Here is an 18,572-nt window from a genome sequence, read left to right as displayed (position 1 = left end):
TGACCAAGTTCCCTTGGGATGAAGGGACTTAAGGGTTGAGGCTGTTCAAAACGAGTCCTCTTCAAAAATTCATGAAGTGAAAAGGATACATGGGGTCAGGCCAATTTTCCAGCTGAAGACCCTAAGACAGAAATTAAATATATCTAGGGGTCCACCAGCACCAAACCACCTGCTACAGACCTAGAGCTCCTTGCACACATTTGCTTTCTTGGTTCTCTTCCAATTTCTTTGTCGTCAACCACATTTCTCTCCAAAGCCCCCGTGAGAGCTATGACAGAGGCTCCTAGGGCCCATGGGGAGGAACACTCAGGTTGTAGCATCCTCACAGGCTCTGTTTTCCCCTCCTTGCCGTCCAACTCACCCGGTGGCAGCCGCCATGATGCACCCGCCGTCAGCCGCACTGGCCGAGCAGCAGTCCGCGGAGTCGTGGCTCATGCCAAAGTTGTGGCCCATCTCGTGGGCCATGGTGGCGGCCACGCCGATGGCATTCTCGGAGTGGTCCTGCCCAAGGAGAGAGTTCAGGTCAAGAAGACATCTCCCCCTGCTCCCTGGGTCTGTCTTTTTTTAGCCAGGCCTCACAGCTGCCCACTGATTCCACGATCAGCGTGTACAGACTCCGTGATGGAAGCCTGTGCTTTTAACCGTCATGCTACATCTGTGGTAAAAGGGCGTGGACAGACAGATGGGAGAGAAGGCCTCCTTGACATCTACTTCACAGGTCAGAAACGAGTCATCCAAACAACCCCACAGAGCCAGAGAGAACTTCAAAAGAAGGCTGGAATTTCCTAACCATGACTTTGAGATGGGCTCTTGTTTCATAATGATATGCATAATAACATAAAACCTAGGATAAAGAATATTTTTAAATCTCTACTATCTTACTATTCTCTAGTCCCTGGTTTGGAATACCTGAGAGATCTAGCGACATCACTAGATGTCATGTAGGGCTCTCCTGAGCTTGAAAACTGAGGATAAATTATAATAAATGAAAATTTACCCCTGGATACTTCCATCTCTTAGAATTTAGTGATTTCATTTTAAACAACTGCCGTACTTGATGTCAAGGGTTTTTTTCCCTGCAATTTTATATATATATATATATATATATTCCACACCCGCCCCCCCCAAGACAACCTCCTGTCCTGTAAGGCAGTTTTCTGCCTTCTACAGCATCAACATCCTGGCAGAGACTCACCATGTTGACTCCTCCAGACTGGTACACGGAGCACATGGCCATGAGGGGGGCCAGCCCAATGGTGGTGCCGTGGAAAGACATGCCCCTGCAGGAAGGAACAAGAGAAGGTCATTCAGATGGTAACTGTGAGGGCTGTTCTTCTGTGCCCAGGAGCAGGTGGCCATCATGGTGTTCCTTGGCCCCGCTGCCATTCCCAGATCGTTGCCAAGGAGAGACCCCAGTGTTCTAGGCCAGCTGGACAACTTCCAGGTCACCACACCTCTCCCTTCCTGCCACCTACTCTCTCACTGTTCCAGAGAACTAGAAAGGGCAAAAGGCCACTTTTTCCCACAGTATGCCCAGAGCCCCATTCCCTGGAAGGAAATGGGCAGGGCTCATAAAGCTGCATCCCATTCCTGCTGCAGAGGAAAAGGTCAGAGGGAGGGGCTGAGGAAGAGTGGCACAGGTTCTGACTCTTAAGTGACTCATGACCACTTCTGCCAGCTGCCAGGGTCCCGTGCCATACCCTCGGCTCTGCGGTATGTGGGACAGGGCGGGTGGAGGGACTGGGCAGCAGCTGTGGGGGCTGATGCTTCATTTCCACATCACTTTGGGACCAAAGAAACAGATGTGTCCCATCAGGAGCCTAGGAAAATGCAGCTGGGTGCAAAGATGAGCCGTTTCTGCCTTTGTTTTGCAATGGCGATGCAAACCTGCCAACAGCCAGCGACGCTCCCCCCGGCTCAATCCATCCCTCTCTCAGCTGTATCCATCCAGGGCAGGGGAGAGGGAATGAACAAAACACCAGTATTCTCGTGCACACCAAAAACAGGGAATTTATTTAAAGGATCTACATGGAAGTTCATTACGTGGGGCTCTCATAGCTCCGTTTGTCTTCTCATTTAGACCATGAGAACTTGAGAGCCAAGATGGCCTTATTTCTTTGGGGGGATCACCAGAACTGACACATGGGGGCACTGAATAAGTGTTTGCTGAATTGAAGGCAGATTCTTCTTCAGAGAAACAATTTGCAAGAAAACACATAAAATACAAGCAAATCTCTATGAAGCTCCAAAGGTTATTTTATAAACTTAGAAATGGCCTTAGGGAAGTGTTACTGGACACCTGGATTCAAGGTTTTGCCCAAAGCAGGGCAACAGGCTTCCAAAATTCAGGCAAAACACCAAAATCTCCTAGGTGAATGTACCATTGTGAAATAACCATAGCCCAGATTTTTGGTACAGTTATTTCTCCAGTTCTTTTAAAGACTTTTTTTTTTTTTTTTAATTTGACAGAGGGAGAGAGAGAGCACAAGCATAGGGAGCTGCAGAGGGAGAGGGAGAAGCAGGGTCCTCAATGAGCAGGGAGCAGGATGCAGGGCTCAACCCAGGACCCTGGGATCATGACCTGAGGTGAAGGCAGATGCTTAACCCACTGAGCCACCCAGGTGCCCTCCCCATTTCTTTTAAAGAAGCCACAAATGTTTAAATGATTGTTGATTCAGAAAGATTTTTTAGGGAACAAAAGGAAATAGCTTTACTATGTAATGTGCCTTTTCTTATAACCATCTCAGAACACCTTTTGAAGTCAACACAAAAAAATACCAGATATTCGCACCTCCCGCACCCCTGGGGGACTTCAGGGGCCCTCATGACCCCCAACACTATTCTTTTCTCTCTGGAATTGAAGAAGTTCCAGCACAACTCCCCCCACCCCCAATGTCTCCCTCCCCTCCAACGCACTATCTGCCTCTTGAAGCGGTTCCGGCTCTTGGTGCTGAGCCCCTGGGAACAAAGTGAAGGGCAAGCTGAGGAAGCTACAGCTTTGGCAGATGAGCATGCGTTCTACAACGAAGCACCACAAGGACCAAAAGGAGCCCCTTAGGCTGTTTGGAAGCAGCCCCTGACGGTCAGTCACTTCCCAAATACATGTCCTGCTGTTTCAGATGGTCAACGGAATGTGTGTAAGTCTCAGCTTCTCACCTAGATCATCAGCACTTCTTGGGGTTGTTCTGACTCTTAGGGTTTTAATATTTTCCTGGGTGTCCTGGCAGCAGAGCCCATGTCTGAGAAATAAGGATTGTTTGGACCAGAGTGGCAGGATGGCTAGGACCACCCCCACTGAGCACAGGGTGGGCGGGGGAGGGCGGGCACAGGGTGCCCACACTGCAGGCGCGTGCTGTGCACGAGGAGACACATATGCACAAAGGCCACGTACGTGATTAACTGGGCGTTGTCATGGTTCTTCTGGGTGAGCAGCTTGCGCCTCCAACTGAGAAATGACCAGAGAGTGGAGTAGGGGTTCTCCGAAACTTCACACATATTCCCATGCGTCCAGACTTCCAAGCCCACGAGCGCAATCCGGATGTTCAAGGATCGGTAAAACTGAAAACGCACACAGAGAGCCACGGCATCAGCTGTGAACACCACCCTGAGATTTACATGCCCCTTCCTAGGCTCGGCATTCAGAGTGGATCCCAGATTTCTCTTTGGCACATGCCCCCCCCCACCGGCATGGGGGGCGACAGGGGCTGTGAGTCACATTTCTCAGGAGAGAGCAGTGAGACCCTGAGAAAGATGGCCAATGTTGTGCAGGCAGAGCTGGGGTCACTTAGCTTGGAGGAAGGATAGGGCACAGGACACAGACTTGCTTCCACACGTGGACAAGGCTATCCTGTGTAGACAGCATCAATGCTGTCTCTAAACTGCTCCTAAAGTGGGGCGTGGCCAATAGGTATGACAGACAGGAAGACCCGTTTCATTTTAAAATAGGAAAAAAAAAAAATCCTTGTAACTAGAGTTAGTCATAAGGAAGCTCAGAGCTAAGCTCTGCTGTTGTCTGTGATAAGGACCCTGGGTCCAGGCATCCAGCACAATCCTCTCTCCCAGTTCCTTACATGGTTACTTATCTTTTTTATACATGTCTAAAAAGTTCTATTATACAAAATTCCTCTTAAACATTGAGGTGTAACTTACATAACCCATTTGGGGGGGGGCATACAGATCAATATTTTTAGTAAATTTACCAAGCTATAAGATGATCACCACAATCCAATTAGAGAGTATTTTCATCATACTGAGAAAGACCCCCATGTCCACTGACAGTCTTTTCCCATTTTCACCCCCAGACCCAGGTGATCACTAATCTGCTTCCTGCCTCGACAGATTTACCCTTCCTAGATGTTTCCTCTAACCAGAACGACCAGACCACACATGAGGTGTCTGTGTCTGACTTCCCTCACTCAGCGTGTTTTTGAGATTCCTCTCCCTCATGGCCTCTGTATCACTTTGTCCTTCGTTCTATTGCTAAACAGCATTTCGCTGTATGGATATGCCGGATTGTGGATGGATGCATTACTGTGTGGGGTCTCCTACACCTTGAGAGAGATGCTCATTCGCAAGTTTCCTTTCTCGTCCCTGGAGGTGTTCGGACTTGGTCACAAATACCACGAACAAGTGGCCAGCATTAGGCTGCAAAGGTCCCAGATCACCTCTCGAGTTCTGTCCAGAGATCCTGAAATTCTAGAAACGAGACCCGACCCTCAGGTTCTTTCAGAGGAGGGCGACACCTGGGCTTTGTGATGTGGTCTCTTTCATCTCCGACACGTACACACAGGAAGAGGGTCCTCTGCAAAGCTAAGTGCCACCGGAAGGCACCGGTCCCAGGGATTCTTTGGCCTACCCTAGAGATTACTGAGGCAGTTACTCTGAAAACAAAATTGCACAGAAACCCAGGTCTCGTGAGCAGAAGATACCATCTTAATCCAAAATTGGTGGGTGGTGTGGCAGCTAAAAACAACAATCGTCACATCGATGTTTATTGAGCACATTCTATGTCCCAAGCACAGAAGCTTAGGAAAGTTCAGTGACTGGCCCAGAGTCTCAGCAGGAGGACGGTGGAGGCGGGATTAAGGCCTAGACGATGAGATCGGATCTCAGAGTCACTCAAGACCCTCTTGACTTCGGGGCCGGCATATTCACAGATCTAGAGAATCATCTTGCCCCCAAGAAGCTGCAGCCTAAGATGGGTTCCAGCTTTGGTGAAAGAGCAGTTGATTGCCAAGGAAATTCTGATTTTCCCGTTTTTGTGCCAGGTCAATCGTTAACAGGAAATAAAGGGTTTTATTTAGGATTCCAATTTGAACTTGCTTCATGAGGGAGCTTTTAAAGACTTAAACTTGGCTTTTTTCACAGTTAAGGAAAAACATTTTGGATTGGGTTCCTGATTCAGCAAATTTAGTGCAGTTCATTCCAGTTTTAGTTCAACAACAGCTCAGTTCATGTAGCTAGGTCAGCAAGCCTCAGAAGTGCCTTCCTTCACCCCAGCCACAGTGACTAAAATCAGCTGCTCAGGAGAAAATCAAGCCCAGAAGGGACCAGCTAAGCAAGGCTTGGGGCTTCACGTAAGGGCTGAGGTGTAGTGTCGTCTCTCTCCCACTTTTCATCAGCACCCTTGGTTCTACCCCCGCAGACCAGCTGGAGAGTTCACAAAGGGGAGACCCAGCCAAGCTTCCCACCTGCTGGGTCTCCAGAACAATAGACACCGCGCGTGGGTGAGAACAGGGTCTGCCTCCCGTCTACCCCCCAGGAAATGAGCTTCTCTTGTTTTCCCAGATGTTGAGTGTTTGGGATGTAGGATCATTTAAATGTTATTGTTGAGTGAACTGAGAGCTAGAGAGAGGACTGAGCTGTGTCCCTGGAGGCCTTCCTTCCAGGAAATGCTCATGACTTTCACCTGTCACCAGTGTTTCCAGAGCCATCTAGGGCAAAACAAAAACATAGACCACAGACTCTCCCGCCTGATGACTTCAGAGTGCTACCACCTTTGCTTGTAAATCCATTAAAAAAAAAATTTTTTTTTAAGTTCTCTTCTTGATCTTCTAATGTTTAGAAAAAAATAATTTCTCCTTTGGACCTGGGCTCCATGAATCCCGAACAGGCCCAGAGCTGCAGAAGCACTGCAGGTGCCCTGAAATTGTACAATAAATGTTTTCAGATTCTTAGAGACCTGTGACCTTGAACATATTAAAATCTAGTTTTAAAAACTATTTACTACTAGCCTGTCCAGAGCATACTGTAATTTAAGGTTATCTATTCTACTGCATTTTGCAGTATAACAAAGGCCCTTTTTTATAAAAACAGAGTATTTCCAAGTCCCAGACCAGACTATTCTAGTAAAATTCAAGAATTTGGGTATTTCCTACAGGCATGTTTTAAAAGGACCTGGTCTAGGAAAGTTAACCGTTCACATTGTGTTTCTGAGAGAGAAATAATTTTAGAACCAATTTTATAGATGAAGACCACACAGTCTTCATGATACATGAAGTGTATAGATGAAGACTATATACTCAATTTCTAAGGCTTTGTACCTTTCCCATGCTCACCTACCTCAATTCTCCCCTAACTCAGAAAACTTCTGGGCTTTATGCCTGGAAGGAACCTTAGAGAACCTTAAAGCTTTCTTCAGCTGGGCTCTTCTGTGTCTTATGTTGCCTGGAAGCCATTTGCAGGGCTGAGGGGAAGGAGCAAGAGGACCGCACCCTGGATGCTCACCCCTGCCTTGAGAGTCCGTTTTTATCTTTTATATTAGACACGGCATAAGATTTCATTGAAAAGAAGAGTTCCACCAGAAAAACAAAAATTTTGAAAGCCACTGATTCAAGCCAGCCCCTCTACTTTGTAAATTTAAACATAACACAAAACTGCAACCCAAAGAAGATAGCTCCCTGGCTAAGGTCACAGAGTTGAGAGCTTGGTCGTGACCACCCTGAGCCTCTATGGCATTGCTATTCCATCTCAGAGATTGGCTGGGGTGACCAATCCCTGAGGCAGCTCAGGTGCCATGCCATCTCCTGTCCTGTGGCCCCTCGGAGGTGCTGGCACCTTTCCCACAAAGTACACACCTGGTCTCACCTTATCAACGTAATTGGCGATCTCCATCAGCTTGTGTTTGGTGGCGTCCTGGTCTCGTCGATTCTTCTGAAACTAAATGGAGCAAGCAGAGCTAGGTGAGGCCCCAGAATCCCTTCCTGGACCCCATTTCTTGTCTTTCAATGAGCTTTTATTTTCTCTAGGCTTCTATGAGAGCAGTTATTTTTATACAGTTTCCTCTCTCCCCACACCCTCCCTACAGTGTCAGCTCAAGGAGGGCAGAACCTGGGTCACAGTCATCTTGGTATCCCCAGCTACCAGCTCAGTGCAAGACACACAGTAGACATGTCATAGTTGTAGAGTAAACTGGATTCTCTTCCTCCAGGCCTTGAAGTCAAACCCGTTCTCCAGTCCTCCAAATTACCAGGTCTCCTGCAAACTCTCACAGGGGTTTAGACGAGGGACCAGTCTGATCCTTGTGTTGGTCATCGCTCCAACATGAAGCCATCATCACAGGGATCTCACGAGGCCTCCCTACATGTGATCAATCATCACTGATCAAATTGCTGCTAAAAGCTGCCATGTGCAAGGCATTATGCTTGGCACTAGATGGGACACAGTGTGAGACCCTGGTAATGGTCCAGAGGACCCTCCATTAAAACAGAAAGAGAAGGGCATCTGGGGGGCTCAGTCGGTTGAGTGTCTGACTCTTGGTTTCCACTCAGGTCATGATCTCAGGGCTGTGAGATTAAGTCCTGCATCAGGCTTGCACTCAACAGGGAGTCTGCTGGGAATCCTCTCCCACTTCCTCTCCCTCCCCCTTCCCCCTGCTTGCTCATTTGCTCTATCTCTCTAAAATAATCTTAAGAAAGAAAGAAAGAAAGCCCAAAATAAAACAATGGCAGAATCTGTATTTAAGAAATACACAATTAAAATGGGCACATAAATAATGGCAATGGGAAGTCACGTGAATGACACACTTGGGGGCTGGCAACCAGGACCGTAAGACCTCGGCACACAGGATTCGTCTGATATGCCACTTGGATCGACTGGCAGGGCCTTCTACAGTGAGAAGAATTCTGAGATGGCATGGGCTTCAGCAGGAAAGAGTGTTGTGCTCGATTACAAATGTCTGCCATGGGAACCAGTAGGGAGGAGACATTCCAGTAGGTAGCCTCACATTTATCATTCCTGCCTGAGAGGGAATAGATCTCCTTCAGCTGCAATGATGAAGGAAAGCTTCACAGTGTAAAGAGAAAATCTGCTACAACTGTAACCTAAATTTGCAAATATGGGCATGTCCTGTATGCTGCCATTGTCACAGAGAATCAGGGTGCCTATCTGATCTACCTCGCACACATTGTATATGGTACTTCAATTCCAACACTTCGCATCCTTCCTCCATCCCATCCCAGAAAAACATTCAAGCAAGAATCACAAAGAACAGCCAGATAAAACACCCTGGGATATCTGTTGGGACTAGGGTGTGTCTGGCCATGAGCCGGCGAGAAAGCCACTGTTTCTATTCTCCCACTGCTTGTGGACTTTCCTGGGCTTCTTCGGAACTGTGGCTCACCTGAACCGTCCTCTCACTTGACCCTTGCTTTTTAGAGGGCAATTCGATGCAAAGCCCTATGACTTGGACCTATGACTTGTGAATCCTGAAGTTTCTTGGTCGTCCCATTTCTAAATTGGTCTCACTGCAGAGAAAGGGTTGCAACATTTACTGAATATTTATTAGAACATCAGAGTCAGAGTTCACTGTTTTTCAAATCTATTAACCCTGTCTTTCAACAACTGCCTGATAAATACCACTGTAGTTGAAGACATGTACCATGTTTTCCAGAAGAGAAGACTCAAGCAGGAGTCGCAAACTTTCTGTAAATGGCGAGACTGTGGATACTTGAGGCTCTGCGGACACGCCGTGTCCCTTCTACTCCACTCCGCCGCGGCAGCTCAAAGCAGCCACGGACAACACATACAAGCAGGAAGCATCTCGGCCAGTAGGACTCAATTTACAAAACCTGTGGTGGGCTATAGGCTAGAGTTTGCGGACCTCTGATGGGAAGAAAGAAGTATCTCAATCTTATACTTTCTAGGGTGACAAAGGAAGTAAAATGTGGCACATCACCTGGCCTTTGCCGGCCACCCCACTAGGTGTCCGGAGCACGACAGCAGTCTGCAGGCCTGGTTGTACAACCATCCCACATCCTCCTGCAACAGACTATGCTGTTTTTTCCCTGCCTAGATTTCCTATTTCACCTGTGGAATGAATAAAGGGAGAGTGGCCCCAGGCTGCTTGGTCACTTTTACTGGGCTCTCTGGGCGGCTGTGCACCCTGGGCCAAATTCAGAGCCCAGAGAAGAAGCCTGGCCTGTCTCAGCACCAGGCTGTAAATCACAGATAAGGCAGCCCTCCCCTTCCCTGTCTTCCCCACCTCTCAGATTAACTAACTGTCAGGAATTCACTTCTGCCCCTTGGAGAGGGAGTCTGGGAGAGGTGGTGTAGGAGGTAGGGATTTGGAAGCCTGTGAACCTAGCCTGGCTGATTACAACCCCCTCCAGTGAATCATTCGAAGCCCAGGACGCTGAGCAACGAGCACGGGCCGACCCACAGTCACTCCCTGAACGAGTCACTCCCTGTAGTCAATGCCTATGGGGCCAGCGCTGGAGGCTCTCTCCTCTGGAACAAGATGGCCCTAGACCACACCACAGTCCTAGAGGCAACTTGGGGGCCACTTTTCCTCCTGGGGCTCTGTTGTGACCCCTAATGCCATGAGACTGAAGATGCTCAATCCCTACCCCACCCCCACAACTTCAGTTTCCCGAGTTTCACACCCAGTAGGTTTTAGAGCCCTCCAGCCAGATGCTACTGGGCCAAGTGCAGGGTTGAAGGGGAGGATCATCCCACCTTCACATTAGAGCAGGAGCTTTGGGGGGCCTAGGAGCTTTATCTGTACAAATGATTCTGTGGCTAAAATATATATATATATATATATATATATATATATATATATAAAGGAAAGTTTCAAGACCACTATATGAGATGATCTTAGATATCTAACAAAAGCTTAAATGGAAAAATGTCCTAGAGTCAGAGGAGCTCAGCTTTTTTCCAGCAGCCCTCTCACTGCAAAGGCAATCCTGCCGGGCAGGGCCAGCGTCATTAACCTCTCCCCTTGACCGTGGAGCCTCGGCTTTTAAATCAACTTTAGATTTTGCTCCCCCACACTACTCCCCTGTCCTACACACACACCAGCCTTTGGAAAGGAAAACAAAAGAGAAATTTAAAAAAGGAAAGCGTGCTGGAAAAACCAATACCTACATCAGTTACAAAGCTGAATTCTTCTCAAAGCAGAACCTGATGTTCCCTCGGCCTGAAATGCCCTTCACCCACACCCTTCTGCCCAGTTAAGACCCCCTTGCCCTTTAAGGCAGCTCAAGTCCACTTGCTCCTGTCACTAGCGTTCTTAAAGGCAGCTCTTCAGGCCTGAAGCCTAGTTTCTTTCCATGACCTGTTCTGCTCCAGGTCCCATGCTTTGGGAGTGTGGACTAGATAAAGCTGCCTTGGGATGAGGTCTTTTCGGGGAGCTGCTAACTACAGCATCTGGATAGGACACGAGACAGACGGAGCTCTGATGAGTTCTGTCCTAGGGGAGCCCCAGGCAAGGCTGTGGCATTAGATCATGGTGAGTGCTCAGCTCATGGTGATTGTCCCTGCCCAGATGTGCTTAGCTGTGGCTGAGTCACTACATAGAGTGAGACTTGGGGGTGAAACATGGCTAGTGGAGGGAAACACGTGCTCTGGAGCCTGAACCTACTCTCATGTGTCAGCGCCAACATCTTCCCCTTGGAGCTTTCCCCAGTTCCCAAAAGCATGATCTTTCATGATCTTTGCTCTAATCCTCCATAACGATCAATCTTGGCAGTCACCACACTTGAGTTTTTGTGCTGCTATTGTAAACTCTGATGTCAGGGATAGGACTGTCTTAATCTTCTCAGGCCAAACACTGTGTTTGACACACATGAGAAAACCAAGATTTCGTTGATGAACAGATGAAATGAAAGAGTGAGAGATGAGTGTTCGTCAACTTTGAGGAGCCAAGGCCCGTGAGAAGCTGGCTCATTTGAGAAATACAGAATTAAAGGGTAAACAGCTATTCCTTAGGTCAGTAGTTGTCAAACTTGCTTGTGTCCAGAATCACCCAGAGGGCTTGTTAAAATAGGGATTCTTGGACGCCGGCCCCACAGATTAGGACTCAAGCAGGTCTGGGGTGGGGCCCAAGAATTTACACTCAAAAGTTCCCAGGTTCTGCTGATGCCTTGGTTCCCATGGATCTAATTTGGCACCAAGGGGATTATAAAAATGGACCCACACATGGGCAGGAAAATTGTATTCAATAGGATGACTGATTATCCTTACTATCTTTGCAAAAATTTTTTTGGCAATTTCTGTAGAGAATTTATGGGCTCCCTAAGAATAAGCACTAGAACCAAAAGGTCTTAAGACTCAGTTTAAGAAATATTAATCCAGGGGCGCCTGGATGGCTCAGTGGGTTAAAGCCTCTGCCTTAGGCTCACATCATGATCTCAGGGTCCTGGGATCAAGTCCCACATCGGGCTCTCCGCTCGGCGGGGAGCCTGCTTCCCCCTCTCTCTCTGCCTGCCTCTCTGCCTACTTGTGATTTCTCTCTATCAAAAAAAATAAATAAAATCTTAAAAAATAAAGAAATATTAATCCAAATAATGCTAGTTGCCGATCTTCTATTTGATTAATGTATTGAGCCAGAAGAGATTCTTTCTTTTTTTTTTTTCCCCCAACTTTATTTAAAATAGCTAGAAGAGCCCTTGGTCAGATTTAAGGACAAAATCACATGACATACTGGAGAAAGAGGAATGTTTCAGCATGTCCCCAAAGTGGTTGGAAGCCTGAAATGGAAGCTATCAACAGAGTAGCTTTTCCACTAAAACCCACTGCCTCCCCCTTACCTCTGCATAATCAGCCACGAGGTAAAGCTCCACATACTTCATGGAGTGTAAATCTTCCCTTTTCATCTAAGAAAGAGATGTGAGCGGATCAGAGCTGTAGAAGTGGTGGGTGTGGCCTCATTTTAAAACAAACTGCTTAGAAATGGTACTGGTTAATAAGCAGTGCCCCCCCCCCACTGACTTCACACTTGATGCTGGCCATAGTCCCCACCACCGTCACGACACCTTCCGCCCACCATCTTGGTTATTGCTGGGGCTGCTCTGGGACTATGGGTCCAGTCCTTCATACTCAAAAACTAATGAGCTGGGCTGGCAAGTACAGGGGCCACCAAACTGTGAGGCAACATGCTGACAACCAAGTTCCCAAAACGCACTGAAACCACATACCTCTATTTCCAGTACACATAAATACAAGTATTCTGTGCGTATGGTTAAGCGGTTATTCCAAAAGGAGAGACATATTTTTTTTTCTCACATTTTAAAATTTCTGAAATCAGCATCTCAGGGTGTTTTCAATGTCATAGCATTTTTCCCCAAAACAGTTATTCCATCCAATACAAGTGTATCTCACAGCAGTGAACAAGATAGTGACTTAGAATTTTTATTCTAAGAGAAAGGTTATTTCTTCCTCCCTGGCCATCTCCTTTAATTTGGAAATACTCCTGGATCCAAAGGAAGGATACTCAGAGGGGACAAACCTACCCCCAGGTTGATTCCTGCACTGAGACTCACCCTGCGAGGTCGTTTCTTGGTCTGGTTGGTGAAATGAAGGACCCAGTCCCCCGGGGTGGACTTGGAATGTTCGGCCCCACAGTTCCCCAGGGGTAGCTTGAGATGTTCAGATCTGTAAATAAGGTGGTGGCCCTTGCTGTCAGGCAGGGGCTCGATGATGTAGCTGAGGTTACTGCTCACCACAATCAGTCCCCTGTCAACGGGAGAAACAGAATCTCTGATCAAAGATTATAGTCTTGGAAAAGTTTCTTGCTCAGGTCTCAGGTTTTCCATATGCAAAGTGACATGGTTGGTTTTGATCGTTGGTTCTCAACTTTACTATAGGGTCATGAAACTTTTGGTAAGAATCTGACACCAACTTGGACTTCTCTCCAGGGAAATCTGTACATGTATATGAAAGGTGGTACACAATTTCAAGTACTGAAAGCTGGTTACAAAGAAGCTGAAAGGGTCTAAAAAGGCTCACCAAGGACAGTTAATATATAAAGGATGGTAAGACAAGGATTCCAAAAAGCCCCCCAACTCAAACATGGCATATGACAAATCAAAAGTTAAAACTTGGAGACTGAGAAAATGATGATCTGGTGACTGGAAAGGAAAACAGTGGCCTGAGGGTGAGGAGTCCAAGTTCTGGTGTTCACTCCAACGTTAAGCTGTCAAATGGTCTTCAATAAACCTCTTAAAAAAAAAAATCACTCACTTTTCCCATGTGTAAATGCAAATGATAATTAACTAATTTAACAGGACTCCAGATGGTTAAATGGAAAGATTTTTGTGTACAGAAGAAACTAGAGGCATCACCAATGTCATTGCTACTAGCCCGAGTAGGGCCGCTCTTCAGTGAAGTTATGTCCACAACCAAGGATGTGAGACTATTCTTGGCTTCTGGTTATAGACACAAACACTGAACTCAGAATAAGGACATGTGTTCATTCATTTTATTCTTTCACTCACTGAACTTTTCACCTGTACTAGATGTGATCTAGACATAATCCCCGTCCTCAAGTCATTCTCAGTTTCACTGCAGGACGGTCACTCATTCCACAAGTGTTTCCTGAGCTCCTGCTATGTGCCAGGCATCGAGCCAGATGAGGAGGATGGAGACACGAACAAGACAGACAGAGTCCCGGACCCCGTGGAGCTTAGACTCTGAACCTGGGAATAAACCACTAGAGTACAAAACAGAGTATATAACAGAGCACAAAGGTTTCATCACCCCTAACACGAATGGATTGGACACAGCTGCCTGGGAGCATCACATCAATGAGGGTTCCAAGGCCATGACCCTCTACTGATCACTACCACACTATAATCCATGGAAGGATGAGTATGGGCCCATGTAGCAGGCGTCTACCTTCCTTGATGCAGTGAGATGAATACTGTAGCAAAGGAAGGCATTCAGTCAGGGCTCTGCGGGAGGAAGAAGCCTAGTAATAAGTCCCAGGGCACCAGTATGGGCTCCAAAACCTCAGGCCCTCATCTGTCCAGAAATTTCAAAGCTAAGATATCTCCAAGTTGGTTTTTGCCTCTCCAAACTGGCAGGACCTCTCTCTGGCTGCCCCAGCTTCCCCCTCCACCCCTACCCCCTCAAATCCCCACCCAGGTTTTCCCTTTTGGGAAGAGCCTGTGATGCTTGCTGGAGAGATAGCGCCAGGCGGATCAGCAGCAGCCTTCCTGGAACCCATCCCTGGCTGACCTCATTCCGGTGCCAGGGAGCCTGACGACTTCCCGGCTGCCTCACCCAGGCTGACACAGCAATCCCCTCGGCAGGACACCCAAGGTGCTCCCTGAACAGCTGGAGGTGGGAGTGGGTGAACAGCCAGGGTCACATCCGCTCTCGAGTCCAGACAGGAAAGGGTAGAGGGCAGAGCCACTGTGGGCATCCTGTTCCCAAGCTTTCTGCTCATCTCAGCTGACCAAGGCCCCTCCCATGACCTCAGTTTCCCCCAGGGACTCCAAACATTGGAAACAGAGGGCTTGACAGCAAGTCAGATGATGGTTTTATGCCCATCAGGTTGTGGCTGCGAAGATAACACCCAGTGAGTGGAAAGTTCCGCACAGGAACCAGTGAAGGTTCCCGTGTGGCTGACCAGGCAGGCATCACTTGAACATGCCTCTGGGTCAAACAGAGCAGAGATCAAGCCAAAGTTTGATCCATGGTGAGTAATATTAATCATGGTGGCTATGTGGAGGTTCTGCTATGGTCCAGGCACTGTGCTGAGTATTTCCTTCTTCACCCTAACATTTCTGACCCCCATTGTGCAAACAAGAGCACTAAGGCTAGGTGAGGTTAATAAACTGCCCCCAAGTCACACAGGCAAGAACACCAGCAGTCTGGTCCCAGGTCTCACAACCTTAACCACACTGTCACACTACCTCCGTCACACAGCCCTGTAGAGTGGGGCAGAAAGATACTCCCGGTTTATAGATGGCTACAGCTGACAGGCATGAGTAACTCCCCGCAGAGGTGAGATCGGCCTGTCAAAAGCAAGATACCAGTCTGCAGGGAGATAAGAAGACAAAGGAGGCATTTAGCCCATTTTCCTTGTTAGAGGCCATTTTTTTGAGAGTTAACCATAGGCCAGGCTCTGGGCTTATAATCATCATTCTTTTTTTCTTTTTTTCAGCATTATAAGGCATCATCATGAGTCCCATTTTATAGATGAGGAAACTGAGCCCCAGAGAGGTTGCATAACAAGGTCTGATGGGTATCTGGAGCCAAAGATTTAAGTTCTGGCAGCCTCTGGGCCATCTGCCTCCATCAGTGAGTTCCAAACCGAGGGGTCATAGATCTCCAGGATCAGAGCCCCCAGAGCTACCTATCAGACTGTTCTGCGGTGTACATTAACGTGACAGATGTCGGAGACTCTGATTCTGGGGCTGGAGTATCTGCAGCGTAAACAAGTCGAGCGGTAATTCCAGCGCAGGCACACTCGGGAAGTCTGGCCTGGAGCTCAGGCTCGGGGGCAGAAGCCTGTCCTTTCACAAAGGCCCAGATGATGCTGCTTCGGAGAGTGGCCGATACTAGGTCTCAGAAGGACACTGAGAACTCGTGGCTACTCCCCACCCCTCCCCCTACTGTGGCCCCTGGTCACGGCCCCATGGCACAGCTGCAGTCCTCCCCGACTGCCAGGGTTGGAGGAGTAGCTGGCGTGAACCCCAGCACTTCACAGTGAGCACTGGCTCCCACGATGGTCAGGGGATGTCTCAGAATCCACTTCCCGTGGCACCCCCATCACCACCCCCAAAATCTTGCTAGCTGCTCTCCTCCGAGCACCCACAGGTCATTTATCTTTCCAGGAGCCTCAGATGATCTAATTTGCTAAATGTAAGCACTGGCAGAGCTCAGTCAGGGGGCACAGGAGGGGGACGCAGGAAGCTGGGAGGCTGGGACCTCACGCGCTATTTTCCAGTCCACTCTCCACCCTATTGCTCATTGTTAAGAGCTTGATATAAATGAAATTATACAGAGGAACCTTGGCAGGGAAGTGCAGGCAGGCAGTGGTGGGTGATGCACGCTTAACTCCTCAATGATCACGGGTCTCACCCAAATGCACCCTTGAACAACCTAGGCAAGAAGTGCCTCCTAGGAATGTGTCCATTCAGAGCTAAACCTAAGGGGACACACCCCAGGTCCCTACATCCAGAGCTGCCCTAAGAGGTAACCACCCTGGTTCCCCTTCTTTCCCTCCCCTCCCCGCCCTGGCCACAATCTGCATCCAATGAGTAAAAAATATTGTGAGCATCAAAATCGGCACAGAAGGAAGAAGGCACATAGGTGATGTGCTCCCTTGGGTATGGGGTGCCAAGGCACAAGTGGAGAGCGTAAGCTCAGGAGGGAGCACACCTGGGCTCAAATTCCGGCTGCTGTCTACCAGCATTGTGCTAAGTCCACAGTGCTGGCCGGCTCTCACGGTGGCTGTGATAACTGACCGGAGTACAGGGAGCTGTTCCCTAGCCACTCAGCACACATATACGGAACCTACAATGTGCCAGGGACTGTTCTCGGCACCGCGGAGGTAATAGGACTGAAAGGAGTCCCTTGCTCTCAAGGAGACCGCCCTCATCCCCTCATGTAAATCCACTGAAGGTGTCGCAAATGTTCTCAATTTATAGGCGAGAAAACCGATGCCGGGGAATTAGGTTCTAGACTGAGACTGGTTCAACTCCAGGAGCTACACGTCCACGGCTTACTCTGTGCTGGACACAGAGGCAGCATTTATGTTGTGTTCTTCAGAAGCCAGGCCAGGTTTTCAAAGGCAGAAGGCCATGCCCCTCCCCGGGAGAGGGGCTAACAGGGCTGGCTTGCTGCAGGGCGTAGGAGCCACCCCCTCCTGCCCCAGGCACTCTCTGTAGCTCAGAACTTCCAACGTTCAACAGTCCTTTGCATGATCTGATCTGTTTTCTTTTTCAGATGAGAGGATCCAAAGCCCAGGGAAAAAGGAACGTGCACGGTTACCCAGTGAGTTAGTGTTAGAGCTGGGGCAGATCCCAGCCTCCTGGTGAACAGGCTCCTCATTCCCCAGGGGGGCCCTGACCCCAGCCCCTGGACCCCAGACCCACGGCCCCCTTCCAGCCTCTGCCCCATGAGCACCATCCACGACGAAGGCCCACGGGAGACCCCAGTCCAGCCAAGGCAAAACTCAGAGTCCCCATCTCCAGGAGGTGTGGAGCCTCAAAGGTGGGTCCCTTGACTAAATTCTGAGCTCCTTCCAGGCCATCATGCACACATTCTTACACGTTCTCTCGCATTTTCGATCTCATGTTCTCTCTCCTGCCCTCTCCCACAGACCTGGATCCTGGGGCGAAGGGTCAGTATAACCACAGTGGACGTGGGGCCCAGGGTTTTGAGGACAGAGCTGCTATCAGATTTACTATATATCCTTGAAAGACCTTCAATGTAATTAAACTTGCCTGACATTCATAAAGACACTATTTAGCCATTCGAAGAATGAGCTAGATCTATGTGTGCCTAAGGCATAATGTTAAGTGAGAAAAACTTTTCAGAGCGTTATGTATAGGGTTATCTTATTTGGATTAAGAATCACCATGTATACACACACTTATGTCTTTCAGTTATATATATCCCCAACAGCAACTGGTTGGAACAGTGGGAGGGGATAAGTAACTTCCACTTCTTTTAACTTGACACTAGATTATTTGAATGGTTAACACATCAGTTATGCAATAATAACTTTTAAACAGCATTTTGTTTAAAAATAAGCAACTTACCAATGAGGTTAAAAAAAAAGTTTTACTGCAATCCATACCTCTCTTGCTGGCAGAGAGCAAGCTAGGGACACATACACATGCATATACACACACAGCGTGTCTCCTAGAACCCACAGGTTCACTCACGGTCACTTCATCCTGATACTGTCTGGATTCCTTCACAGATAACCATCCCTCCTTACATTGATTCTATGTGCTCCTCTGCAAAGCGTTTGTGCATGCAAGAAGTCAGGTGAACATTTAAAGGATGAGTAGTTGATCAGAGACAGGCTGGGAGGCCTGGACACCCAACATCCCGAGTGAAATGGTATGCCCCATCTTTCTGCTGGTGTTTTTCGTAAGGATCCATAGCTGTCACACAATTCTCAAAGGTGTCAGCAGCCCAAATACGATTGTAAAACAGGATCTGACCTACCGATGTTCTTTTTTCACAAGAAATATTTCTAAATGGATAAACAAGAAACTGCTAACAATGGCTGCCTCTGGTGGAGGGGGGGCCTGGAAATTCAGGGTGAAAAAAGACCCCATCTTTCATTGTACCCTCTCTTTTGTACTACTTGAATTTGTTTTTACCAT

The 18,572-nt window shown here is 48.1% G+C and overlaps 1 protein-coding gene across 1 annotated transcript in view; it reads right to left on the bottom strand.

The window, feature by feature from the left end:
• Positions 1–18,572, bottom strand: part of ADAM19 (ADAM metallopeptidase domain 19) — a 79,677-nt gene that overhangs the window by 22,657 nt on the left and 38,448 nt on the right. The window contains exons 6-11 of the mRNA XM_044230532.1: positions 12,765–12,957; positions 12,033–12,098; positions 7,087–7,158; positions 3,392–3,558; positions 1,196–1,280; positions 362–501 (exon numbers count right to left, since the gene is read on the bottom strand). Coding sequence (XP_044086467.1) covers positions 362–501; positions 1,196–1,280; positions 3,392–3,558; positions 7,087–7,158; positions 12,033–12,098; positions 12,765–12,957 — 723 coding nt within the window. The remainder of the gene's footprint in view (positions 1–361; positions 502–1,195; positions 1,281–3,391; positions 3,559–7,086; positions 7,159–12,032; positions 12,099–12,764; positions 12,958–18,572) is intronic.

Source organism: Neovison vison, chromosome 1 (genome assembly GCF_020171115.1).
Source record: "Neovison vison isolate M4711 chromosome 1, ASM_NN_V1, whole genome shotgun sequence".
NCBI lineage: Eukaryota > Metazoa > Chordata > Mammalia > Carnivora > Mustelidae > Neogale > Neogale vison.
This window is presented reverse-complemented; position numbering and strand designations above follow the sequence as displayed.